General features: G+C 60.2%; 2 protein-coding genes across 6 annotated transcripts; one reads left to right on the top strand and one right to left on the bottom strand.

The window, feature by feature from the left end:
- Positions 1-3,851: 3,851 nt before the first annotated feature.
- On the bottom strand, positions 3,852-6,236 carry METRN (meteorin, glial cell differentiation regulator). The gene is given in 5 exon segments (XM_053927680.2): positions 3,852-4,237; positions 4,328-4,387; positions 5,309-5,593; positions 5,596-5,709; positions 5,966-6,236. Coding segments are annotated over 5 exon segments (870 nt in total). The 5' UTR covers positions 6,063-6,236; the 3' UTR covers positions 3,852-3,923.
- Positions 6,237-12,550: 6,314 nt separating this feature from the next.
- On the top strand, positions 12,551-24,212 carry FBXL16 (F-box and leucine rich repeat protein 16). Of its 5 annotated transcripts, XM_045189694.3 has the most exons (8): positions 12,551-12,855; positions 14,063-14,205; positions 15,771-15,910; positions 19,418-20,076; positions 20,763-21,271; positions 21,587-21,671; positions 22,027-22,090; positions 22,342-24,212. In XM_045189694.3, exons 4-8 carry the CDS (start codon positions 19,432-19,434, stop codon positions 22,488-22,490), a joined length of 1,452 nt encoding a protein of 483 aa, XP_045045629.1. In that variant the 5' UTR covers positions 12,551-12,855; positions 14,063-14,205; positions 15,771-15,910; positions 19,418-19,431; the 3' UTR covers positions 22,491-24,212. The 5 variants fall into 5 exon arrangements, with proteins under 5 accessions (XP_045045629.1, XP_024408914.1, XP_045045628.1 ...); XM_024553146.4 differs by lacking the exon at positions 15,771-15,910; XM_045189693.3 differs by lacking the exon at positions 15,771-15,910 and having other exon boundaries at positions 12,551-12,860.
- The last annotated feature ends 1,120 nt before the right edge of the window (positions 24,213-25,332 follow it).

Here is a 25,332-nt window from a genome sequence, read left to right as displayed (position 1 = left end):
TTCCCATGTTGACAAGCTACATACCTCTTCAGTGCCTAACCCCATGGGGGGAAAGACGTTATCCCTACCTGGGGAACTCCCCTTGAGCTCCATGGAGACCAGGGAACCAGTTTTACTGGTCAAATACGGCAAGACTGTGCTTTTTGGCCAGTTCTATAGAATTTTTGCCAATCATCCTCAATCCTCAGGACTAGTTGAACCAACAGCATCATCAAAACTCAATTGGCAAAATTTGTGGAAACCCACCAAAACCTTGGCCAAAACATTGCCATTGGTCCTTCTAAATCTCAGATCCATCCCCTTTGAAACTCATAAGCTCTCAGCCTTTGAGAGTCCCCGAGTGCCTGATTCATTCAGCCCCTGCCTCTTTTGATCCGAAGCTGATCAAAGGAAATACATACACCACAATGTTGCAAAAGTCTAATTAGGTCCATTGAAAAGAACCATGTTTTAATTTGCAATAGCAAACACCACCTGCTGCACATGGATACACTCTTCAGAAGGAGAAACCCAATTGACATTTAGGGAACAAGCCCATTGGTTACAACAAATTTCACCCGATTCTCCATGGTCCTCTGACCTACAGCTGACTACCTCAGGCTTGAGCTCCTGACTTAAGGACCATTATACAAACTGGATTTTATTCAGCTCTTCGTTTTGTTTTGTATACTTTTCAAATGTGGTACCTGCCAAGCTTCTGCAGAAAGGATGCACTAAATGATGCGGGCTCAATGCTTTGAGATGATCTGCAACACTTGTGACCCTGGTAAGACAGACTTTAGATGGGAATGCCTGAGCATCCTTCCTCCTAACCCTCCTTGTCACTCAAATGTGACCTCAAACATTTCCAATATCTGTGCACTCTTCCTCCTACGTGGAACGTGGCAACCAGGAACGGTCCTTCCTGACACAGAGGGACTAAACTACTAACTGTGGGAAAACTGGTCAGTGATGCTTTCAGAGGAAGATCCTGATCAAAGTGGGAAATGTGAAGATGAATACAGGAAACCTCACAAAATAAAGTCAGGAAGCTTTGAACGGGATGCTGACCCACAGTTACTGCACCCCGAAGACTGCAACAAGCCTACTTTACTGCTCCAGCAGTAGGAAGATGTTCTCCTTACCCAGCAACAGCCCAGCCAATGAGAAGCCACCACCACCCTGAATCCTTGCTCTCTTCCAATGATCCATTGCTTATAATTACCTCTCCCAACTTCCTTCTTTTTCTCTATAAAATAACATCCTCCTTTGCTTGCCTGTGGTTCGCCATGGTGTGCAAGCCCAAAACTGCACTTCTTCTGCTATTCCCAAATAAACTCATTTTTTTGCTGGTATTTTATTTTTAAGGTTGACAGTGGGAATTGGGCTCACTGGGGGTGGGTGACATCTAGGCCTGACTACCCTGAGTCACAGCCAGGCCCCATACAGCTGTCTCTGGGAGACTGGTGGGGCCTCTGCCAAGCAGGGCACTGCAAAATCCAACCAAGCCTAGCAGCAGTTGAAGGGACGACACCCTCTGGGCTCCCTCCCACGGCTGGAGGCCATTAACCATTAACCCCAGTGGGCAGGAAAGAGAGGATGTGCTGGTGTTTGAGGGAGAGGGGCAGGGGGAGTTGGAGCTCAGCCGCGGGGCCGGGAGGAGGGAGCTGATGTGAGGCAGATCGAGCAGACACAGAAGACAGGGGCAGGCTCCCTGTGAGTGCAGCGGGAGGGGGCTGGATGTGAGGGCTGTTGGCTGCTGGCCCAGCTGTGGTGGTTGGACAGGGACCCAAGAGTCGGGGAAACCATGTTACCTCTCCAGACGACATCAACAACAAAAAAATGAGCTCCCAGAGGTGGCCTGACAAAGCCTGGGGGCAGGAGAGACAACTGGGGGATAGAGCCCTAGATCAAGTGGGTGAAGAGGAGAGCCGGGATCTCCTCTTCACCCCACCCTGAGGCCAAATGGCCACGAATGTCAGGGGCTTGTCTGCACACAGGGCCTGGCCTGGCTCCTCAGCCATCCACAGTCCTGGTCGCAAACCCCAGCAGGGACACTGGCTGCTCCAGACACTGGCCACACCCAAGACCCTTGCCCCTACCTCCCAAGGGCAGAGCGCCTCATGCACTTGCCAGTACTGTGTCCCAGCCGCCACCAGTCCTGAAAGACAGGTGTCCCTGAGTGGCAGGAAACTGAGGTGCCCTGCTCCCAAGACCTGAGCCCTGGGGGGAGAGCCAGCCTCACCTGGCTTAGAGTATCCTGTCTCCTTGGGGTTGTCACTGCCCTCCCCAGGAAAGGTGTGCCCTAGACTCTAAGCTGGGGAAGTCTTACACAGCACTTGTCTCTTTCTTTGCATTATTCCCAGTGCATAGGGCAGCACCGGCACCTAGAAGGCTCTCCATTAAAACCTTGTTGACTAAACAACTGCACGCATCTAATTGGCCTCCGCAGCATACACACCCCACAACCATCTCCGGCTCACACCTGGCACTCTGCTCCTCAGCCTTCGGGCACTGGTCGCAGGCAGTGTGTGCATGGGATGGGCGGCTCAGGCATGTCGTGGGGCAGGTGGGTCGATGCCAGCGTCAAGCCTACAGCCCACTCCACAGCAGCTGCCCATTTTTGTGGACCGGTGGTCCAAAGCAGTCCAGTCACCGCTGGATGTGGCCAGGGTCTCCTCCCAAACAAGAGGCTGTGGGGAGCCGGGCACAGAATGAGGGCAGGGCCAAGGGTAAGGGTGCTGATTAGGCCTGGTGGGGAGCCCTCCGTGAGGCCTGCCTTCCGGGGTGGCTGTGCTCCCCCTCCCCCATAATCCTCACCAGCCCCAGTGAGTAAGATGACCGGTGCCCCATGCACACGCACCTTCCAGACAGCCACTCCGCGGGAAGTTGTGTCCCCACGTCCGGAGGAAGCGGTCCTGCGTGTGGGCCCTGCAGAACCTTGTCCCTCTCCCAGCCTCGGGTCCTGACCGGAAGACGGCAGGACCCCTGGCTTCTACGTGCACCCTCGACCCCACCCAGCAAGGAAGGCAGGTGAGGTTGGGAAACTGTTTCTAAGGTTCAGCCCAGGTGTCTCCCCAGACTTGAGCTTTTGTTTCCCGGGAGCTATGTGGTTGGGGTGAGCACAGTGATCTCATGCGGGGTTCAGAAGCCCCGCACTCAGGGAGCTTACAGTCTCAGGGCTGCCAGCTTTGTCCAGAACCACTGACTTTTCATGTGACAGAAGCCAGGGGAAGGTGTGGCAGCTGCAGTGGGGCCTGTGGAGGGAAATGTTCCTTCGAGGCCCCGCTGTGTGTACCTGCCTACCAGAAACAGCCACAGGCAGGACCCCAAAGGGGTGACACCACACCCCCTGGACTCTGCACCACATTAAGACGCTCAGCCCTTTGCAGGGACCTACGGACAGTGGGACCCATTCTTCCTGGAGGGCAAGATGGCACCAGGATGACTGTGCTGGGCTCCCAGTGAACCGCAGAGGGAAGTCGCCACTCTGACAGATTGCAACCCCTTTCCCCCCAGGCTGAGAATGATAATGGCCTTCCTGTCCCCACACGAGACACAACCTGCCTCAGACTTTGGGAGTTACAGTCGCTTTTCCACCACCACTCAGAAGCACTGATGCTGGGGGCAGAAGCAGCAGAGCTGAGGTTCACGTGGGTGGGGAGTTCCTGCACACGCCCCCACCCAGCAGCAGCCCCATTCCAGGGCGTAGGCAGGGGCTACTGTCCCAACACACCACCGCCCTCAAACCTCAGTCTCAGGCAGTGAAAAGTAGGCCGGGCCCAGGTACGGGACGCTGGACCTACCCTGACCAGTGAAATCAGTGTCGTCACTGGTTATTGCTGTTCCCTCAGAAGCAGATGGTACTGGGATGCCCTTTGGAGGTCAAACGCTCCCCACCTGCCCTCCCCCTGACCCCCCCCAGAGCCCCGCTCCCAGACCCCTCAGTCCAGGGCCACCTCGCAGGGGTAGAGGTGGTTGGCATGAGCAGCTGCAAAGGCACGGCTGAATTCCTGGATGCGGGAAGCGCAGCCAAGCCAGGCCTCACCGAAACGGCTCCAGCCCATGAAGAGGAAAGTGCCGGGACCAAGGCGGACACCGCAGCTTGGCGGGGTGCGAATGGAGGCCTGCACCTGGCCCCCAGAGCCCTCCACCTGGAACAGTGGCAGTGTCTGGAGAACACGGGCAGCTGCCACAGTGATGACAGACTCCTGCAGCTCTGTGTCGTGGGCAACCCCACGGATGGTCCCATGGATCGCTGCAGGGAGACATTGGTCCGTGGCTGGCATGTAGGGGAGGGGAGGCCCGAGGCTACCCCCTCTCCCCCCACTTGGCGTGGTCCTCTCACCAAAGTCACTAGTGCACAAGGCCAGCAGGAACTCAGCATCACTACAGGGCCTGCCGGCACCTGGCACGCAGGGGAGATGGTGAGTGTAGGCCCTGCCCTCTCCTGGACCACCCAAGGCCTGCCCCTTCACCAGCCAGAGGCAGATGGAGAGGGCAAGTGACTAGACACCCCCTCAGGGCCATTAGGCAGTTGGATTCCCAGGGAGCACGTATGCATGAACCCTGAAGACTCCCTGCATTCGGGGTGATGCACGTGGGCTTGTGTGTGCACCCCACAAATTTGCAGGAGGCAGGGGCCTGAGGGTTGTGCCCAGCACACGAGGACTCACCCACCTGAAGCTCAGTGTCCTTGTGCCTGCTCTGGCACACGGATGGGGTAACCCCTGTGGCCTCCTGAGCTGCCTCCAGGACCAGCCTGGGGGGTGGGGGGCAGCAGGAGGGTATAGTGAGCTCTGGAGTGTCTGCCCTGGAGCCAGGAGGCAGAACAGAGAGACCCCTCACCTCCTATGGGATCAGGTTTGTAAGCCCTAGGAAAGCAATGAGTTGGGCGTGCTGCCTTGCCGGGAGGAAGGGGCGTCTCCATGGTGACAGGCTCACACTGGACTTTTGTTGCTTTGGGCTGGGGGAGGGGAGCGAGGTCGCCGCTGAGGCGGGGCCAGAGAGTCCTGGAACGCGTTGGACCGAGATTTTGATCCACTTCCCCATCTCCAGCCCCTTCAGGACCAGGGCCCGGGGTTGCCCAGTTTGGCCACCCCTTCCTCCCATTCTGCCCCCTGCCGGCTCTTTCCCTAAAATGAATCACGGGGGATTGCCCTCCCTCCCTCTGACCTGTCCCGGCACTGCTGCTACTCACTAACTGTGTGGCCTCTGAAAAGCGCCCCGTTTCTCCCTGTGTGGTGGGAACAACAGGCATATTCCACCCCGCCCGGGTAGGGAGCGAGTTCAATGACTCCCACTCCTCCCCACCCAGACCGTCACTCACCATCCGTGCCCAGACCGTGAGCCTTCGGAGGCAGCTCCGGACGCCCGTCCTCTTGCAGCTCGAAGCGGAAGGAGGCCACACGGCGGCTGAGGTCGAGGTGCGGAGTGGCCTGCAGGAAGAGGGCCCGGCGCTCGCGGGGACTCCAGCGCACGCATCGACCCCCGGCTGGGCCCGGGTCCTCAGCCAGCAGCAGCTCCAGGACGCCGCCCGCCCTCTCAGCGAAGACCTGGACTCCAGCAAAGGACCGCGCCGGCCGCAGGCAGGCGATGCGAAGCCGCGCGCGGAGTCAGAGCTGCCCAGGGTCAAGCGCAGCACGCCGACAGGGTATAGCCACTCCATCCCGCCCTCCGCACAGGCCAGGGCCAGCTGCCCCACGCTGCTGGGCTCCTGGGTGAGGCCGCAGGGGACAGACGCGCGGGCTGAGTCCCCGCCCGAAGCAGCCCCTCCACTGCAGCCGCTCCTCGCAGCCACACAGCTGCGTCCACTCTATGGCGAAGGAAACTCAGGCCTACTGTCTTCTGCACTCCAGAGGGAGGGCAGGGATTCACTGCCAGGGAGGAGCGCTCCCCCACCCCCAACCCTAAGGCGAGCTATACCATCCCGCAGGCTCCTCCTAGAGGTGAACGCAGCCCCTGTGGCTGACCGCTAGATCGTACCTGCCCCTCCAGCTGCAGTGGTTCTCTGAGAACCCCGCGCGGGCGGCCGCGGCCAAGAAGCAGCAGCAGAATGCGCAGAGCAACACAGAGGGCGGCATGACGCGGAGACTAGGCGGCGGGCGGAACCGGGGTCAGCTGCCCCAGGCGCGCGCAGCCCACTGCCCGCGCCGCTGGGTCGCGCTGCCCTACGCGCCGCCTAGGCTGCTTGAGACGGGCCGACCAATCGCGGCGCGGTCCCAGAACTTTCCGCCAATCGAAGCGGCGCTCCTCGGCCCGGGAAGACAATCCCGCGACCCTGGAGGCGCCGGGGTGAGGGCTCCTAGCTCTGCGTGCTCTGAGTCGCCCCCTCGAGGTACCCCCGCCACGGCCTTGTGCACACCATCCCGATAGTCCTGCTGCTCTCCGAGCCCTTGGCTAGGGTGGGAGTGAGTACGGTTGCCACGGGAACCTGGGGGCCAGGAGTCCGGTGGGGAAAAGGCTCCTCACGGGTATCCGTTTCCAAGATTGGGTGGGACCTGGGCTCTCAGCCCCCATCCCAGCCCAGCCTGCGCCCAGCCAACCCTAGGAGGCTACAGATACCGGACGGAAGAGTGGCCAGGTGCTGGGGCTGCCAGCACCTGTTGCAGGAGCCGAGGGGCAGTCCTGAGTCGCAGAATCAGGCCCCAGGAGGTCCTGACATGGGACCCTGAAATGCAGCCAACTCTCCAAAGTGAATCGAGAGAAGTGGGGGTGGGGGTGCACACAGAGAGTTCTCACAGCCAGGATCTCCCCTGAGGGGAGGGACTGGTAGTGGCTGGCCAGTGGGGACTGGAGAAATTCCAGGCCTGCGCAAAAGGCCTGAGGTGGGGCCAAGTGAACAGGGCCCTCAGCAGCCCAGGAAACTCCCAGGGTCACCTCACAGAGGCCTTAGCCACAAAGCCAGAAGGCCAACGTCACGTCCAATCACTTGGGGTGATTGAGAGCCAGCATAGACTCTCTGCCATCTGTGGGTATGAGCCCCCCACCCCACTGTCCCCAAACCCCATCCCTCCTGCTACCCATGGGCCTGAGTGCATGGCTGATGGATGAGAGCAAAGGGGAGGGGAGGTTGGAGCAGCCGCCAGACTGAACCGGTCACTGCCCTCTCCCCTGGCCCCAGGGCCCCCCGGGCGAAGAAGGGAGAGGCAACTACAAGGCCCAGCTGGTGGGGTGAGAACCGCCAGCTGTCATTGTCACAATAGCCAAAAGGTGGACACAACCCAAGTGTCTGTCAACGACTGAACAGATAAACAAAATGTGGTCTATCGATATAGTAGAATATATATAATTTGGCCTTAAAAAGAAGGGAAAATTTGACACATGCCACAATACAGATGAACCTTGAGGACATTCCGCTCGTGAAAGAAGCCAGTCACAAGATAATACTGTCCGATTCCCCTTCGGTGAGGTTCCTCACTCATAGAGACGTGGAGCTGTGGGTGCCGGGGATGGGAGAAGGGGGCGTGAGGACTTAGTGCTTAATGGGGCAGAGTTTTAGTTCGGAAAGATGAAACATTCTGGAGGTGGAGGGTGGCGATGGTTGCATTACAATGTGAATGCACTTGAACACTACTGAACCGTACAACTAAAGATGGTTAAGGTGGTGGGTGCACATTGTGAGTATTTTGCCCAATGAAGAATAAAGAAGGGTGGTCAGGACCTGGGGCTGGGCACTATAAAGCAAAAGGGGCTCTGTAGAAGGAAGGACGGGGGCAACAGGTCAGCTACCATGGCTGCCCTTGCCCAGGCCTCTGAGACAAAAAGTGGGCTCCATGCTCCCTCTAGTGGCAGCGCAAATAAACAGCCTCAGCCCTGGCTGGCGTGACTCAATGGATTGAGTGTGGGCCTGCAAGACAAGGTGTCACCAGTTCGATTCCCAGTCAGGGCACATGCCTGGGGTGCGGACCACGTCCCCAGTGCGGGGCGCATGGGAGGCATCTGTACACTGCTCTCTCCCTCTCCCTTGAAAAAGAAAAAAGAAACAGCCTCAGACCCACCTCCAGCCTAGGGTCCCTGACTCCCCACCCCAAACCTACCCCCAGACCTACGGGTCAGTGTCTGTGGGTGAAAGGGAGAGGTTCCTGACTGTGACCTGGTTCAGAAGGGGCTCAGCCCTGCCTCTGAGCTGTCTCTCCACAGCCTTCCCCTTCCCATGCCCCAGACTCCTCTTTGAGGGGGCCCAGCTACGATGTTGTAACCTACAGAAGACCCAACCGAACAGGGGCCACCTGTCCGCACAGCTCCTGGCCCCACCCAAGAAAACACTTGGGTGTTGTTACAGGACAGGGAGCCCGGAAGGCCCTGTCTGGCCTCCATGGCGCCTCGATTGCTGTGGGTGCAGAACCAGACACACTACAGGTGCCCAGTACCTACCTGGAGAGTGAGTGTTTACACCAGTGAGTGAATGAGTGAATGATATTCCAGACCGCAGGCAAACCCCCTGGTGTCTGTGCTCAGACTGGGGGCTCCTTCGCATATCCCCGCACCAGACCCTCAGCACCCTGATGCTCCAGAAAGGACCTCTCTCCACTCCCACACAATACCTAGGGCCTGGCAAGGGGCTGGGGCTGGTGCTGGCACAGGCAGCGCTGTCAGAGGTGAGCTCTGCCCCGAGCAGCGCCTAGGACAAATGGCACTGACCTCCAGCAGGGGAGGCAACCCCACAGGTTGCAGGACACCTCCCAGGAAGCCTGCAGTGCTGGGGGCACAGGCAAGGAGCAAGGCAGGGTGTGGTCAGAGGCCTGGGGAAGCAACACAAAAGTCAAGAGTGCCCCAAGTCCAGAGAACAGAGGGCAAGGGCCCCAAGGCCAGGACAGAGCTCGGGGCAAACCAGGAACCAGAAAGGAAGCCAGTGGGAGGTAGGCTGGGTCAGCCCTGAGCCCACGGCCCAGGGAGAGTTTGGACAGGCTTTGAGAGGACAGCAAACAGGGCCCCTGTGGAAACAGTGGAGGGACGAGAGGGATCAAGCCTCCCGCTTGCTCAAGACCTCCGCCTTGGGCACCCACTTCAGCAAAAACAGGGCAGAGGGAGAGATGTGGGCCAAGCAGAGGCCAGCCCCACCCATGTCACCAGCTGAGCCTGTGGCCACCCAGACCCATGCAACCAGGGCCACCTGCACCCCTGGATGGGGCTGGGGGATAGAGACAACAGGTACAGCTTCCACAGCTGAGGGCCAGGGGGTGCCAGGAGCCTGCCAGAACCTGGGCCGCCCAGTGATGCGCGCTGACGGTGCCATGGGCACAGGCTCGGGTCGCCCCACCCAGCCTGACCTCGGGAGCCGCGGGTGCTAAGGTGGTCAGCCCTCCCAGAGACCCCCATCAGGGAGATGGTCATGTCTGCCAACTCCTCTGGGCAGCCTATGCAACCTCTGGCTGGCTCCCCTTCACCCACACCCCATTCCCCCACATCCACTCGGGGCAGAATCTGGCCTCACAACCTATGAGCCTGCACCTTGGGACATGGGGCAAGTTCGGTAGCTGGGATATCTTCCTCCATTTGACAAGAAATACACACACACACACGTACACCTTGCATCTTCTCCAGGAGCCAAAAATGCAGTTGCCATTGATTTGCAACTGAGCTAAAAATAACTGCCAGACTCCAGCCAGGACTGGGAAAATATCCCATTGCTAGGAGACATCTGTTACCAGGAGACTGCCATTGCTAGGCGACAGGGTTGCCTTAGTGACAGCTAGGCCCTGAGTCATCCTCAGCCCTGGCTACTCCGCCCCCTTCCCCTGGTAGGTGGGACCTGGGTCCCAGGAGGAGAGGGGTAGAAGACAGGGAACAGAAGCTAGAAAGCAGCAGAGACCCACCACTTGCCATCGTCCACCCAGGGCCACCACGGCCACCCCAGGCCGAGAGCTTCTCATTCTTGTGGGTGTCCATTCTGGCTGTGGCGTGTGGAGGACAGCCAGACATGTCTGAGGCCTGCCCGCCCCACAGGGGCCCTTCCCCAGGCACTCTAAGGGCCCCTGCCTCTGGGCAGGGCCTGAGCAGTGAGGGCCCAGTGTCCATCTCTTGGCTGCCTAGTAGGAGGCTTCAGAGATATCCTAATTGCTGTCAGGCATGAGGCTCTCACCACGTGCGCCGTGCTGGGATCTTCAGGGCACCCCTGAGACCCCAGACCCATTTCCGAGGGGGGAATACTTGCCTAGGCCCCACTCAGGGAGAGATTATTTGGGCCTGGGAGGGTGGCTCCAGGGCACACGTACCACCCCAGAACCCCCAAGGAACGGCCAGATGACCTCCTGTGAGGAGGCTCGGGGGGGGGGGGTTTCGGGGCCACTGCCCCAGGCCTCGAGAGCCATGAGGCGTGACCCCTATTAAGAGCGTCCCCATTCCCTGAAGTGACAGTGGCTCCCTCTCCCTTAGTCCCAATGCCTAAGGGCAGGACAGGCCAAGAGCCTTCAGTCCTCATTCCCCCTGATTCCAGAGCTGGAATTCCCCCCGCAGCCTATACTGGGGAGACTCCATGCCCAGGCATCGAGACAAGGGAAGGGTGCTCCAGGTGAGTTCATGCGGTAGGTGAGGCACTTAGTACCCTCCTGCCCTGGAGGAAGGCCATGTGGCAGAAGCTCCAAGAATAAGGGGCAAGGCTGGGGGCTGCAGTTCTGGAGACTCGGGCTTGGCAGTCTTCAGGACAGAGACTCGGGAGGAGGGGGACCACATGTGCGCTATAAAGTGATCCCTCTGCACCATGGGGAGAAGAGGTAGGGGACAGCAGGGTTAGACCAGTGGGGAGGAAGCGGCCATCAGCCATGGAGAAGAGGGACACTTGGCACAGGGAGGGTGACAGAGGCAGAAGGCAAGCCATGCACAGGTGTCCAGGAGGCAGGCCTTCTGCAGCATACTTCCTACCCCTCTGAGTAGCTGCTCTTCGCTCAGATTTTTCCAAGACAGGAGGACTTCTCAGGCCCCTTTGGGGACACAGCTTGCTCTCTGCCTGAGGCTCTGACACCTGCTCAGGGGCAAGAGCCACCCTTCCCCAAGCATTTATTTAAACCCCACCCGCCAGGCGGGACAACGTGCACCTCCGAGCCCATGCCAGCCCGCGCCCGTGCACGTGGGGTAGAGGCTGAGCTGGAAGGCCAGCTGCCAGACTCGCACCCCGGAGGTAGTAGATGGGTTGGATAACTCTCTTTTAGTCACCCCAAATGTCCTCACGCATCCCACCCTGCCTGCCCACGCCACGCTTCCTCCTCCGACTCCTGTGAGCACAAGGACCAGACTGACTCCTCAGTCCCTGCCACACCGCACAGCCGTCTTCGCCAAAGCCGGCGTTCCGCACGCAGCAAGAGCAGCACCAGCCCCCAAATCAGCCAAGGTCCGGCCAGCCTGGCTTCCCCTGCTGCCACCCCCATCTTCGCTGGGCCCTGCTTCCCGTTACAACATTGCGAACACCAAACACCAGCTGGCTTCAGTTCTGTGAAGAACCCCTCTCTGGGGGCCTCTTTCCCAGCCCTGAGGCTCTTTCCCTGATGCGAAGACCCTATTCTGCTCTCCTCACATCTGGCCCCTTCCCTGTCTCTGCTCCCAAGAGACCTCAGGATGGGCACTATTAGCTTCCATCCTCCTCCCCAAGTCTGCTGGGAGGCCTGGCAAGATGGCCCAGACAGCCCTCCACACCTACTTGCCACATCCCACCTCCTCTGCCTTCTCTCTCAGCCTGGTCCTTACAAAGCAGGCGCCGCCCCCGCCTCCAGTCTATTCCGGAGGGAGCTTGCCGGGCTCCTTAAGGCCTCTGCACTTTCATATCCGTTCCTGTACCACTTCGCTATTTCACCTTTGGGGTCTCAGCTCAAGTGCCCTGTCCTCAGGAGCCCTACCATCACGTGGCCCTCTTCAACTTTCGTTGCACTCAAAATAAATCACTCAGAAATGATCTGCTGGTCACTTGTTTCTCAGCTCTGCGGATGTGTTTCTCCCACTAAGGGGTGTTCCCGGGCCTGACGCCCAGCAGGTGTGCACATGCCAGGGCCTTGAAAAGGGTCTACCGCCCACTCTGCAGGAGGTGTGGGAAGGGTCAGGCCCTTCTCGTCCCTGCAGGTGGCAGCCAAGGGTAAGGACGCATGGGCCGGCCCTGAGCACCGTAGGACCCACCGCGCAGTTCGAAGCCAACCGCCAGTGCTGAAGGGCTTGAGTCTGCACCTCAGGATTAGGGGTCCCCACCGCTCCGCGCTGGCAGGGCTGGCTCCAAGCTCGCTCTCCGGCCGCGCGCCCTGCCCTCCCCTCGCCTCCCTTCCTCTCTTGCCCTCCTCTTGCCCTTCCCTCCCGTCCCCGCGCAGCCGCGTGCCCGGGTTTGTTATTGTGAGGGCGCCCGCGGCGAAGGTGGGGGCGGGGTACGTGCCGGAACTGGCGCGTGCCAGTGGGCGCCGCGGCGAGAGCGCGCGATGCGCGAGCGGGGCGGGGCGGGGCTCGGCATCTTCGTTGCTCCTCCCGGGCTCCCCAACCCGGATTGGCTCCCTGCACCGGGAGCGCGCGAGGGCGCGGCGCGTAGGGCCGGGCGGGGGGCCGCGGGGCGCGGAGGAGCGTAGGGAGGAGGGTGGAGGAGGAGCGGGGGGGAGGAGGGCGAGGGGAGGGAGAAGGCGCCCGCCTGGCTCCCTGCAAAGCGGCCTTATTTATCCGGGCACAGCCTCAGCCTCCCCGGTGGGAGGCTTGGGGTGGCCGATCCTCTCCCACCGGGGAGCTCCTCTCGGGGTGCGGCCGAGGTGGCCGGCCAGGCCAGGGCACCGGGCGCGGGGTGCGGCCGGGCCCTGCTGGCCAGGCCAGCACCTCCGCCGCCTTCCCGCTTCGCCAGCGCCCATGCTGGGCTCCCCATGACGGGAGGACGCCCGGCAAACAGCGTGGCAAGAGCCAGGAGCCCGGGCCGAGGTAAGGTGTGTGCTCCCGGACAGGCTACGGGGTGGGGAGGGGCCAGGCTACTCCACGGAGGCGACCACAATGAAAGGATGGGGAGGGGGCTTGAGACAGCGCCTCTGCCGCCCCCGGGGGCTTACGTAACCGCAGCCCCTTCCCTGACTGTGGCCGCTGGGCGTCCGGCCCTGCCAGGCCTTCCCACAGCCCCCTTACCCCGATGGAGGGCCTGGTGGAGGCCCACTCCCCGTAGCAACTGGACGTAGACTATAGGTCAGTGCCATCTGACCATGTCCCGTGGCAGTGGAATTGCAGGCCCCCTGATGGCCTGGCTAGGTGAGGTCCTGGACCACTGCTGAGCCGTGCTCCCTGCCTCAGCCCCTGGGCCTATGAGAGTGGTGTTACACTTTGGTGGGAACCTTAGCGGGAGAGCCTGTCTGTCCCCTGGACACCTGGCCCTGTATGGAGCTGCCACAGTAGGACAAGGAGGGGACAGGAGGGGGCTGGGCACATGACTGGTTCTGGAGGAGGGGTCAGGCCATGGCCAAAGCTGGAGGGCCTCACAAGGGGAAGTGGATACCCTGAGACTTGTTGGGGAGGGGTCCTGTCCTCCTGGAGTTGGAGTGGGTGGGGAAAATGGCACATCAATCACTCCAGAAGGAGAGAAGTCCTGGCTGTTGGAGCCTTAGGGAGCCCACGGCCCAGTGGCCACTCCTCCAGCCCCTCCCTGCCTCTGCATAGGAGGCCTTCCCTCCAGGGAGAGAGCAGATGGTGGATGCCACCTCACCTGCCCCCTCTATCACGTCCCTCCCCACACCAGCCACCTCCTAGGGTCCAGTAACCAGAGTCAGCTTAGGCCTCCCTGGTGCCAGGTGGGCACAGGGCCCCTTATTCCACCAGAGTTTTCCTTTATGAAGGCCGCCGGACAGCAGCCTGGGCACAGAAGGCCTGGTCTGGTTTGGGGTCCCACAGGCCAGGGCAGTAGCCCAATGGAGACCTGCTGCCTCAACAGGAGGTGACCACAGGGCTAGGCCCAAGCTGTCCCGGGTGGGGGGGAGCCATGCCCCCATTGTAAACATGGGCAGTGCAGGGCGGGCTGTTCAGGCCCCAGTGCCTGCTCCCCCCACCTCAACCACGCCTCACCTTGGGCCAAGCCTATGAGCACCTCCCACACTGGGAAGGCTCATGGGAGAGGTGCCACCCTCCGGCTCACACCCACTTCCAGGGCACGTGAGCGAGTCCTATCTCCCACTGATGAGAAGAAAACAAGTGGACCTGAGGTTGGGGGACCTGGCGCCCTCGAAACAGCTGGGCCCAGGCCCAGGAAGGCCTGCACTGCTGAAAGCCAGGGAGACATCTCAGCCAGAGGTAGGGGAAGGGGCTTCTGGGCCGGTCTGCTCTACTGCCCGCAGCCCCTGTTTTGTGACATGCGTCTCAGAGGCGGGCATGGGGGAGGAGTGGAGGTGACAGAGAAGGAAGGTCTGTGGGGTGAGTGGGTGGCCCAGAACATTCCCCACCAGCGGACTTTGGCTTCAATCAGACCAGGCCCAGAGGGTGGGCTTGGACCACCTTTCGCCACTTGGCAGGGAAGAGGGGGAGGGATGGAGGCAGCTGCCCAAGCAGCAAGCACTAGACACCCCAGGCCTGGGCCCTGGGGGGATCAGGTTCTTCAGAGTAGAGGGCCTGAGATGAGGCCTGGAACCCAACCTCCACCCCCCAAGGCACCCAGTCTCACATGGCTGAGCTGCCCTGAGTTTGGCCAAAAGGCTGTTGGAGCATGAACCCCGGTCCCGGGGCCATGTGCTCCCTTCCCAGAGTCCCTGGTGCATGGGTGGAGCAGCCTGCACCCCAGCAGCATCTCCAAGCTGGGGGTGGGAGGAGAGCGCTGCTGGTAGGACATGTGCAGAGTGGCAGGGATGTGACTATGCCTGAGTCACGGGCTTGTCATGGAGCGTGTCAGTCCGCACCATGCCCCCAATCCCAGGCTGCTCTGGTTGTCACCCCAGCATTTGGGGCTTCTACCACAGATCGGTCTGCGTGAGCTTTCCTGGCTCCTCAGCGGGCAGGGAGAGCCAGTCAGTGCAGGCTTTGCAGGGGCCGGGTCACACGGTGTTCAGGGCAGGCTGTGTCACAGGGGGGTTATCAGGGACGGAGGAAGGGTCTTCTGAGGTGGGGGTCACGAGGGGTGAAGGGTTTCTTTGGAATGAACAGTGTAAAAGAAGAGTGTCCCAGTGGTGGACGCGCAGCTTGCAGCCCCTGGAAGGAGAGCAGGGGTGTGCAAGGGACAATAGTGGGAGAGCACCAGCCCCAGGGTCCCAAACGGGGAAGGCACAGGGACAGAAGAGCAGCGCAGGGCAGAGAAAGGAGGCCACCGGGGGTGTACCTAGCCAGGGACAGGCCAGCCAGGGCCCTTGGTTGCCCTCCGGACCGGTATGCTTGGCTTGCACTTTGGGAGTCAGACAGATGGGGATCTTGGGGTCAAATCCCAGCTTTGTGCAACTTCTAAAAATTCACTCTCTGAGCCCTGATTTCCCCCCCGTGGTCAGGCGGTGTGCGAAGGGCTCCGACCAGCAGTGAGGGCGTGGTGCTGGGAAGACAAGGATTGCTAGCTTCCCTCCCTCCGGTGGTGCCCGTCCCCTTCTCCTTGGGTCTGGCCAGATTATGGGGGACAGACAGCCGGCTTCCTTAACACTGCAGCTCCAATGGGTGTCTCAGCCAAAAAGGAGACTTGAGCTGTCCTCTTCCCAGGCATCTGAGTAACTGCAAGGCCTGCCCCAGGCCCCAGGGGCCTTCTCAAAGGCTCTGACACAAACCCAGTCCCAGTGGCCTCCTTCCCCTGCGGCCACTGGCCTCTGTCATAACCAGTATTAATGAATTGAGCTGCAGCTCCCCACTAACGGCCCTGCTCCTACTCTAACCTGTCCTCCATCAAGCCTCATGGGCCTTCTGCATGACCCTGCCGACTGGACTGCCATCTCTCTCATTCATTCATTCACTCACGAAACACTGGGAGGTCCCTAAGCCACGGTGCCATCTGTCCTGAAGGAGCCCCTGCGAGGGGAAAAGCCAGCAGGTATACAGTGATTATAGCACAGCTGATGACTGAGACGCTAGAGGTCTTTCTCAGTGCTGGGCGGGGGGGGGGGGGGTTCCCCCGGGGGGAGGCAGGGGTGGTGCTTATAGCAAAGAATGGAGGAGAAGGAGCAGGTAGGGTTCAGGGGCACAGAGGCCTACTGAGCAAGCAGGAGGACCATGGGGAGGGGAGGGGGAATGCAGGACAGGAGGCTGGGGAGGTGTTAGGTGAGGCTGTAAGGTAGACTTGCTGGGTCTGAGGGCCTAGTGAGGACTTGCAAAAGAGGCAGCTCCTTTTGAGGCCCCAGCATGGCTCTCTGCAGACTGGCAGCCTGGAAGTCACAAAGTTCTAGAGTCCTCTCAGGAGCCCCCAGGCCCCCACCATGCTCCCTGAGCCCACCGGCCCCATACTTTACCGTGAGTCTGCTGGGGACGCACAGAGGCTCTCCCACGTTGCACCCTGACCCAGCTCTGGCTCAGGCTGATTGGGACAAGACAGCCAAAGTAGTGGCCGCCATCCCCCTCCTTGCCCTGGGGTGAGCCCAGGGGCCCTAAGCTCCCAGGACCTCCCTGGAATTCTACTACGCACTGAGAGGAGCAACCCACCGGGGCTGAAGCTAATAACAGTGCACGTGTGGCCACCTTTTCAAAAAGCCTCGTTTCCCAGCATTAGCTCCTGGTATTTATCCCTAAAGGGGGAGGCAGGCACCAGCAGACTGGAAGCTGCCCCTACCCCTTCCTGGCAGGAAACTCCAAGCAGATCCTCCAGGCCCCATTAGGTGTAGTCACAGGTACCAGGAAGGTAGGTGCCTGCAACCCATCTGGCTAGGTGGCTGGGGCTTGGGCCAGGCAGAGGGACCCTGGTCCCGGCCCCCTAGGAACAGCTTGCTTAACTGACAGGGAGACCCACCTCTGACCACGCATGAGCTCACCTTTCTCCCAAAGCTCTGACCCCTGGGCCAACGTGTGGCTGTGATCGACTTTGAGCTACAGAGTAGGGGAGTCTCAGGCTGGGTCAATGAGGCTAGATTGTGAGGAGCAGTTGGAACCCACCAGGAAGGGCCGTGGGCAAGGCTGAGGAGCAGCAGCGGAGCTGCCTTTGTAGGGAGGGCTGACTGACAGGCAGGACAGTACCGTCTGCCCAGGGGTGGGGGTGTGGGATGAGGGGCAGACTGGTCTCAGACACTCCCCCCAGACTGCTGAGGGTCATCTGGGCTAGGCCCCTCCTTCTCATGGGCTTTCACCCAGGGGCAAGTTTATTTTCACCAGCTCAGACTTGAGCCCTGGAGGGTGGTGATGGGACTGTGGACGGGAGTGTACAATGTGAGCTCCGGTTGGGGACAGGAAGGCTGCCTCACTCTTGCTGGGGCATCCACGTGCATCCCCCACCCATCTCAGGAGCTCCACGTGAACACACATGGCTAGGAGCATTTTCAGCCTAAATCTGCTCTTGAGTTATTTCTCCCCTGGTGCCGCCTCCGCCGCCTCCTTGGGATCTTAGACGAGCGCGGGGCAGCTTCTTTCCTTTCCATTCCACCTCCCCTCCTTCCCCCTCCAGGGCCCCACCCTGCTAGGCTGGGTTTGCGGGATCCATCCCCTCCACACCACACCACCAGCTGCTGTCCACGGTGGAGGCGGCTGGGCCTCACCTCGGAGTACGCGCACAGCCGCCGCAGGGGCGCTGTCCATGGTGCTGTGCGCTGAGGCCCGAGCTGGCCGCGCCTCAGTCTGTGGGAAGCAACAGAGATCGGGTGGGCAGCGCGCCCTGAGCTGTGAAATCATGGAGCTGTGTTCCATGGACACAGGAGGTGCTCAAGCTGGGGCTACCTCTACGCACTCAGCAGCTCAAAAGGAGTTATCGCGACATCCTTTCCCCTGGACACAGGAGTGAGGGCCAGTTGTGGGCTTCACCCTGTTCCCCCATGAAGCACTGCTGGCCACGATGGCCCCCTCCTGCTGTACTGGCATTAGGGCAGCCCTCATGTTAGACCACCCCTGCCCCTGTGCTCGCCATAACCCCTTGCAGCCTCAGGCCCCGGATCCGGCCCCCAGAGCTGCTGTGAGGTTGAAGCCCATGACGCCCCAGTGGGCGGCCGGCGGACGTTGTGGAGTCACGAACTGCAGTGAGGGGCCGGCCCAGCTGTGGGAGCCTCTTCTGGGGAGGGAGGGCCCAGGGTTGGGTTGGCAGGCATGACAGCCGCATGTCCCAGGTCGGTGCCCTCTCCCCAGATGTGCTGTGCTGGCAAAGGTTGTCCTGTCCAGGGCTTGGAAACAATGGAGGGTGTGGTGCTGGAAAGAGCAGGGTAGGACTGTCCCCTTACCTCCCTTGTCCTTGGTGGCTCATGTCAGTGTCCGCTCTGGCAGGCCATGGGGCTCGGAAGCAATGTCCACGTCACTTTCCAAGTGTTTATTGTAGGCCACGACCTGGGCACGTGCGGCCCAGTGACAGGCTAGTGTCAACTTCCAGGTGTCTGTGTGAGGAAAGTGAGGCTTGGAAGGGAAGGCCGTGCCCAGGCCTCACAGCCAGCATGTGTGGCCGTGGGGGTGAGCACAGCAGACGGCCTCTTCAGGGGTGTCTGTCTGGTGGGGGTGGGCAGGATATCTGAAATGTGGAGCAGAGGGTGGCACTGTGACGGACCCACTGCCCCTTCCCTCAAGAGCCATCTGTGGCCTGTGCCCTCTGCCAGCCATTCACAGCCTTGGAGGCTTAAGAGGAGCCAGGGCAGTCTCAGCCCCACCTTGGGGGGAACTCCCTTCACATAGCCTTCCATAGCCAGCTCTGGTCCAAGCCTCTGCTCCACCACTGACCATGACCTTGAGCAAGCAATTCACACTGGCTCAGCCTTGCTTTCCTCATCTGGTTAATGGCTACAGTCACCACGGCATCATCCTCAATGAGTTAGGTGGGGGATTAAAGAGAGAGATGTCCAGGGCTCACTGTGCTGGCATCACAGTAAACTCTGGGAAGACACCTGCCTCGCCCTTTCTTTGAGTAGATTCTTAGCCACAGAACCCCCTGTGGCCGCTGATATTCTTAGGGCCTGGTATGTGAGGCTTGGAGTCCTGGAACTACTCCAGAGAGCCACGCTGGCAGCCCACAGTGCAGGGCCAGAGACTGCCCCAAAGCCTCTCCCTCAGTTATGCAGTGGAGGTAGGCCTGGCTGGCACTGATGGTGGGCATCAGGGTAGCAAAGGGAGCCGTCATGGGTGAGTCTTGCTTCTCTCCACCTCTGTTCTCTCATCTGTAAAGTGGGAACTGTTGTACCTAGGTGCCACAAGCTCTGTGAGCAGGAGCAGGATGAGCTCAGCGCACACAGTAGGCACCAGGGACCGGGCCTGTCCTGCTGCTGCTCCATTGGCAGGGGGGCAGGGGAGGGAGCTTGCACTGAGATCTTTTTTGTCAAGTGCTTCTGGGAGTGCCATAGGAGAGGGCTCTCAGGGACAGAAAGGGGCCCAGCTCTGCCCTCCCAAACAGAGCACGGAACTCACTCCAGGCCCCTATCTGCAGAGTGACGGAGGAAGATGTCCAGCCCCGGAGTCGACGGCGACCCCAAGCCCCCATGCTTGCCTCGAAATGGCCTGGTGAAGTTACCAGGCCAGCCCAATGGCCTGGGTGCAGCTAGTATCACCAAGGGCACGCCGGCTGCCAGGAACCGCCCCTGCCAGCCGCTGCCCCCACCCACTCTCCCTCCACCCAGCCTGGCTGCCCCACTGCCCCGGGCTGCCCTGGCTGGGGGCCTGTGCCCCACAGCAGGGATCCCCCTTGGTGGACCACCCTCAGCCCCAGCACCTGGGCCCCCAGTGGAGCGGCCGCCACTGGCCACAGATGAAAAGATCCTCAATGGCCTCTTCTGGTACTTCTCGGCCTGCGAGAAGTGTGTGCTGGCCCAGGTATGCAAGGCCTGGCGACGCGTGCTCTACCAGCCGAAGTTCTGGGCAGGCCTCACGCCTGTGCTGCATGCCAAGGAGCTCTACAACGTGCTGCCTGGTGGCGAGAAGGAGTTCGTGAACCTGCAGGGCTTTGCTGCCCGTGGCTTTGAGGGCTTCTGCCTGGTCGGAGTCTCTGACCTGGATATCTGTGAGTTCATCGACAACTACTCCCTGTCCAAGAAGGGTGTCAAGGCCATGAGCCTCAAGCGTTCCACCATCACTGACGCTGGCCTGGAGGTATGTCCTGCTGCTGTCTCACTGGCTCAGAAGGGACAGGGATGGGGGGCAGGTGTGAGGGGAAGGGGAGTGGGGGTGGCAAGAGGAAGCTCAGGCACACGGGAAGCAAGGTAACTGAGGGCTGACCTGGTGCCCTGAGGAGGATCGTGGCTCTGGGAAGGGGGAGGCAGGACTAGGTATGTAATTCGAGCAACCCAGCCCAAAATGAAAAGGCAGGTCTCTTGTTCAAAGATGGCTAAGAATTCTGATACGGCAACAGAAAAGAAGTTCATTAAGTGTGAGGCCCTTCTGAGCACGGGCCCTGCATGCTGGTGGGCCGGCAAACTGCAGGTAATGGGGAGCAGGGCAAAGGGCAGAGGTGCAGGCAGCCCCTTCCCCAGGACCTGGACTGTGAGCATCAAATCGTCAACACCAACTGTTCTAGGCACCTGCTGTGGCCAGGCCCTGGGTTCCCAGTTCCCCTGTGCCCTGCCGCCTCTTTCAGAGTGTGGTTGAGGTGTAACAGATAACACTATACAGTGACCTTGTCCAAGAGTACAGCTCCATGTACGTTTACACACTGGGTTCCTTCTACCCTACCTCCCACCCTCCTCACCACACCCTGTGGGGAGGGGCACACCCGGGAACCGGGAACCTCGGTGGGTTTGAAGGTCAGGTCTCCTGACTCCGAACCTGCCTGCCCACAGGTGATGCTGGAGCAGATGCAAGGTGTAGTGCGCCTTGAGCTGTCCGGATGCAACGACTTCACCGAGGCGGGGCTGTGGTCCAGCCTGAGTGCGCGCATCACCTCGCTGAGTGTGAGTGACTGCATCAACGTGGCCGATGACGCCATCGCAGCCATCTCGCAGCTGCTTCCCAACCTGGCTGAGCTGAGCCTGCAAGCCTACCACGTCACGGACACAGCGCTGGCCTACTTCACTGCACGCCAGGGCCACAGCACACACACCCTGCGCCTGCTGTCCTGCTGGGAGATCACCAACCATGGTGTGGTCAACGTGGTGCACAGCCTGCCCAACCTCACGGCACTCAGCCTCTCCGGCTGCTCTAAGGTCACAGACGATGGTGTGGAGCTTGTGGCTGAGAACCTGCGCAAGCTACGCAGCCTTGACCTCTCATGGTGCCCCCGCATCACGGACATGGCTCTGGAGTACGTGGCCTGCGACCTGCACCGCCTGGAGGAGCTGGTGCTGGACAGGTATGTGCACCCCCCACCCCTGGGCCATGGAGGGAGGGGGTGGAGGAGGCCAGGGGAACCGGTTAAGCAGGCAGCCTAGGTTAGTGAATAGGTCTGTAAGTAGAGTGGGGATGCAGGGAGTGGATTGAAGGGGGCACCCTCAAAACTCTGGCCTAGTGTGTGAGGCAGAGCTGTGGAAAGGAAGGAGCTGTTATGAGTAAGGCGGGGGGTGAGTTCACACCAGGGGCACTCCAGGGAAAGGAGTAAGGGGTTGGAGTTGAGGGGCGAGGAGAGGTGTTTTGAAGGTGGGCAGTTCCTGCTCTGTTGCAACCACAGGTGTGTGCGCATCACGGACACTGGCCTCAGCTATTTATCCACCATGTCGTCCCTCCGCAGCCTCTACCTGCGATGGTGCTGCCAGGTACTGGCCCTTCATGCTCCGGAGATTGGGGGGTAGGTAGGGGAGGTGGGGGGCGCAGGGAATGACGGTGGCCGGACAGTCCTCTGATCTGCTCCCGGCCCACTCAGGTCCTGTAATGAAGTCTGGGATTCCTCCGCACCCAGCAGCCTACGTAAGGGGCGCATGTGGAGTCCCCAGGGCCCTCAACGGCACTCCCCAGCTGCCTCTTGGCTCCCTGGGGAGCTGAGGGACCCCCGTTTTGAACCCCGCTCCCTGCCCCTCCAGCAGCTCCAGGCCAGCGAGCGGCCTGACCCAAGGAGTGGGGCTCCTACAGGGCACAGCAGAAATAGTTAACTCGCTCCGCCCTTCCGCCCAGGTGCAGGACTTCGGGCTGAAGCACCTCCTGGCCATGAGGAGTTTGCGTCTCCTGTCTCTGGCAGGTGAGACTCCCCCCTGGCTGCCCTACTGGACAGTGACACCTCCCCCCCACCCCCTCACCCCCGCCACACACACACACACACAGTCCAACTCCGCCAAACTTGCAAGGTCGCTTGTGCGGCTTCATACCTGGAGCTGACTCACTGTCTCAGGTCTAGGTAGAAAAGAGGTCCAGGTCCACATCAGGCTGGGCCCGCCCCTGCCCCACCCTTCCGCGGTCCCCGTCCACTCAGCCGCCCCCCGTGTCTCCCAGGATGCCCACTGCTGACCACAACCGGGCTGTCAGGCCTGGTGCAGCTGCAGGAGCTGGAGGAACTGGAGCTGACTAACTGCCCCGGGGCCACCCCCGAACTCTTCAAGTACTTCTCACAGCACCTGCCCCGCTGCCTCGTCATCGAGTAGCGCGGGGTCTCCTCGCCCCCGTCGCAGGAACCTGCCAGGCTCTGGGCGGGGACGCGAGGGCGCCACCGAGCCCCCTCTCTCCGCACCCTCTAGTCTAGCGCGGGAGGCGGAGCGAAAGGAGGGAAAGCCCTGCCCTTCGCCCGATCCTCTCCTGGCCGCGCCCAGGCAGGGAGGGGCGACGGGCGGTGCCCGCCCCACGCACGCACGCACACTCGGGGATTTGTGCATGTCCCTCGTGCCCGCCCTGCACGCCCGCCCACCCGCCCCGCCGCAGCCACCTCTCATGATTCGCCTGCCCGCTGGGAGGGAGGGGGGGCCAGGCCTGGTCGTGGGGGGCGCTTTAAGCCCGTCAGACAGCCGTCCTTACCGCCTTCCCTGCCACACCCCGCTGTCTCCCGGCTGTTCCCCCGTCTCGGGCAGGGCCCAGGGGGGTGGAGGGGGGCTGGGTCCCCCAGGACACAGGAGCCTGGAAAAGCCCCATGGGCTGCCCTCATCTTCCACCGCACGGCGCCTGGAGCCCTCTAGAGGGTACAAGGGGAAACAGGCCTCCGCCAAAGCCATGGCCCACCGAGGAGCCCAAGTCCCACCCGCCCTTCCACCTCACGCCAGCCTGACCCAAGCGATCTCCCCTCTTCCTTGCCACTGTGTGAGACAGTCCCCTGCTCACCCCACCCCTGCCCGCAGGCCTACAAGTCCTTGGGCCCTGGCTAGACTGGGGCTGAATTTGGTTGGGAGATGTGCAGAGTGCGTAACAATACCCTTGGCATAATCAACGTATCCAGTCCATCGCAATACAGAGGTGGTATAGCTACCTTGAGAGACACCAAGCTGGAGTGACACAAAGAGCCCACAGGCCTTGGGAGCAACCCTGGGTGGACCCTACACTGCAGCCCCTGTAGCCAACTGGCCCCAGGCCCCTCAGCATCGTATTTCACCCTGGGCAGTTCTCTGTCAGGTAGAAGCTAGTAAAGTGGGCCCTGACCAAGGCTCAGGGTCATCAGCAGCCAGTGACTTAATCTTCCAGTGGCCAGCACATCCTTAGCACCCAGAAGAGGGAGGGCTCCTTTCTAGCCACCCCCCACCCCCTCTCCAGCTTCCCAAACCTGCTTGCCCAAATGGGCTCTGACCATGTTCTGCCCCATCCCAAGACTTGGAAGTCCTAGGGGATGCTGGCACATCTTGGCAATTGCTGAGGAGGGGGCTGGGACCCCTTTCCATCCCAACCTTGAACCCCAGGAGGTACAGTGCCCACATCTAATCTTGGGACACCCCCGCCCCCCATCTGGTTGGAAGAGAGTAACCAGTTTCCAGAGAGAGAACGAGAGAGAGAGAGAGAGAGAGATGCTATCGAAGCAGAGAAACAGTTCAACATCCTGAAGACCTCTCTGCCCCTGGAGTGCCCGCAGGAGACTCCTGGGCTGAAGCGGTCAGGAGCGAGTTTCTTTAGCCCTCCCCACAGCTCCTTAGTGGGGAGGTGGCAGCTGTCCATTTGTCCAAAGTATTAATGCAGCTGAAGCTGTGATATTTCCAACGACTGTAGGAGGAAAAAATTAAGGGGAAAGAGGAAAACCAACCAACCCCTAAAGTCATTTTCTTATTGTACATAACGACCTCATTCTCCTGTATATGCGGAAGATATAACCTTATATTTGGTAAGTGTTTCTTGTGCTATTTTATCATGTGACCTGTTTATAAAAATATATATTAAAAAAGTTGTAAAAACACGTGTCTGAGTTGTTTTCAGGTCATCAGGCCCTGGTGGGGAAGGTATCTCTGCCCTGAGGGGCCTAAGTCTCTGGATTCTAATGCACCTCTCATCAAATTTGGTTCTCTTAACAAACAGGTAGGGATTGGAGGCCACAGTGCCAGACTGGAGGCCCAGCAGTTACCACAACAGAGGTCCCTAAGCTCCCTGCTTAAGGGGGAGAAACAGGTACTAGTCATTACACCTACTATTCCCTCAAAAATACCTAGGATCTAGCCTACCCTTTCGGAAGAGGAAAGAAGAGCCCTGTTTCATGCATGCAGTAAATAAGGTTAAGAGAAGAGCAGGGATGTCCCAAAAGACCACATAGTGCATCAGGGACAGACCAAAACTCACACCCAGGAAAGAAAGGGAGGCTCACGGAGAAGGGTAGTAACTTGAACAGGGTTGTGTGAACAGGCAGTGAGGTACTGGAGTTTGTGGAGACCAAATAGATGTGACCACTGCCTGGTGGAGCTCATATTCTTATGCAACAGACAATAACAGTACACAGAGGAACGGGTTGTGGCAAGTAGAAGTGGCAGTGATTGGAGAAGCCACGTTAGACGAGGTGGCCAGAGAAGGTCTTTGAGAACGGAACACTTAAGCTGAACCCTCAAGGGTGAGAAGATGTGTTCTGGAGAGGAGAGAGCCTAGCACGAGTGGTCGCGAGGCCAGAAAGAGTTTGGCTGGCAGCAAAAAGTAATGGAAAGCGCTGTGGCTGGGGGAACGCGGGGAGAGGAAGAGGCCAGGGGGTTGGGATTTATTCATCATGTCGCGGGGAGCTATGAGGCGCCTTAGTCGAAGAGTAGTACCTGGCTGCTGTGCGGGGTTCAGATCACGGGGAACAGGGGCCCGGGAAAGCCTTTAGGAAAACCTGATGTGGGGTTTCAGGGTAGTTGAGGAAGGAGATAGAGACGACTGGAAGGATTCGGGACTCGTTTAGTGATGCATGGACTTGCTGAAAAGCCATGGGGAAAGGATGAGCCCTGGCAATAAATACTGCGATAAAAAAAGATCAACCACCGAGGCAGAACTGGGGAAGGCCCTCTACCTCAGCCCTGAAGCAAACCTCCGCCTTCATCGGGCCTGGCCCCA

This window comes from Desmodus rotundus, chromosome 1 (assembly GCF_022682495.2).
Source record: "Desmodus rotundus isolate HL8 chromosome 1, HLdesRot8A.1, whole genome shotgun sequence".
In the NCBI taxonomy this organism is placed as follows: Eukaryota; Metazoa; Chordata; class Mammalia; order Chiroptera; family Phyllostomidae; genus Desmodus; species Desmodus rotundus.
This window is presented reverse-complemented; position numbering and strand designations above follow the sequence as displayed.

Bases quoted from the DNA above. Each gene is read 5' to 3' on its own strand.
- FBXL16 (XM_045189695.3), top strand. From the start codon at position 19,432: ATGTCCAGCCCCGGAGTCGACGGCGACCCCAAGCCCCCATGCTTGCCT. The intron at 21,272-21,586 runs GTATGTGCACCC...TTGCAACCACAG, and splicing joins GAGGAGCTGGTGCTGGACAG to GTGTGTGCGCATCACGGACA. The intron at 22,091-22,341 runs GTGAGACTCCCC...CGTGTCTCCCAG, and splicing joins GCGTCTCCTGTCTCTGGCAG to GATGCCCACTGCTGACCACA.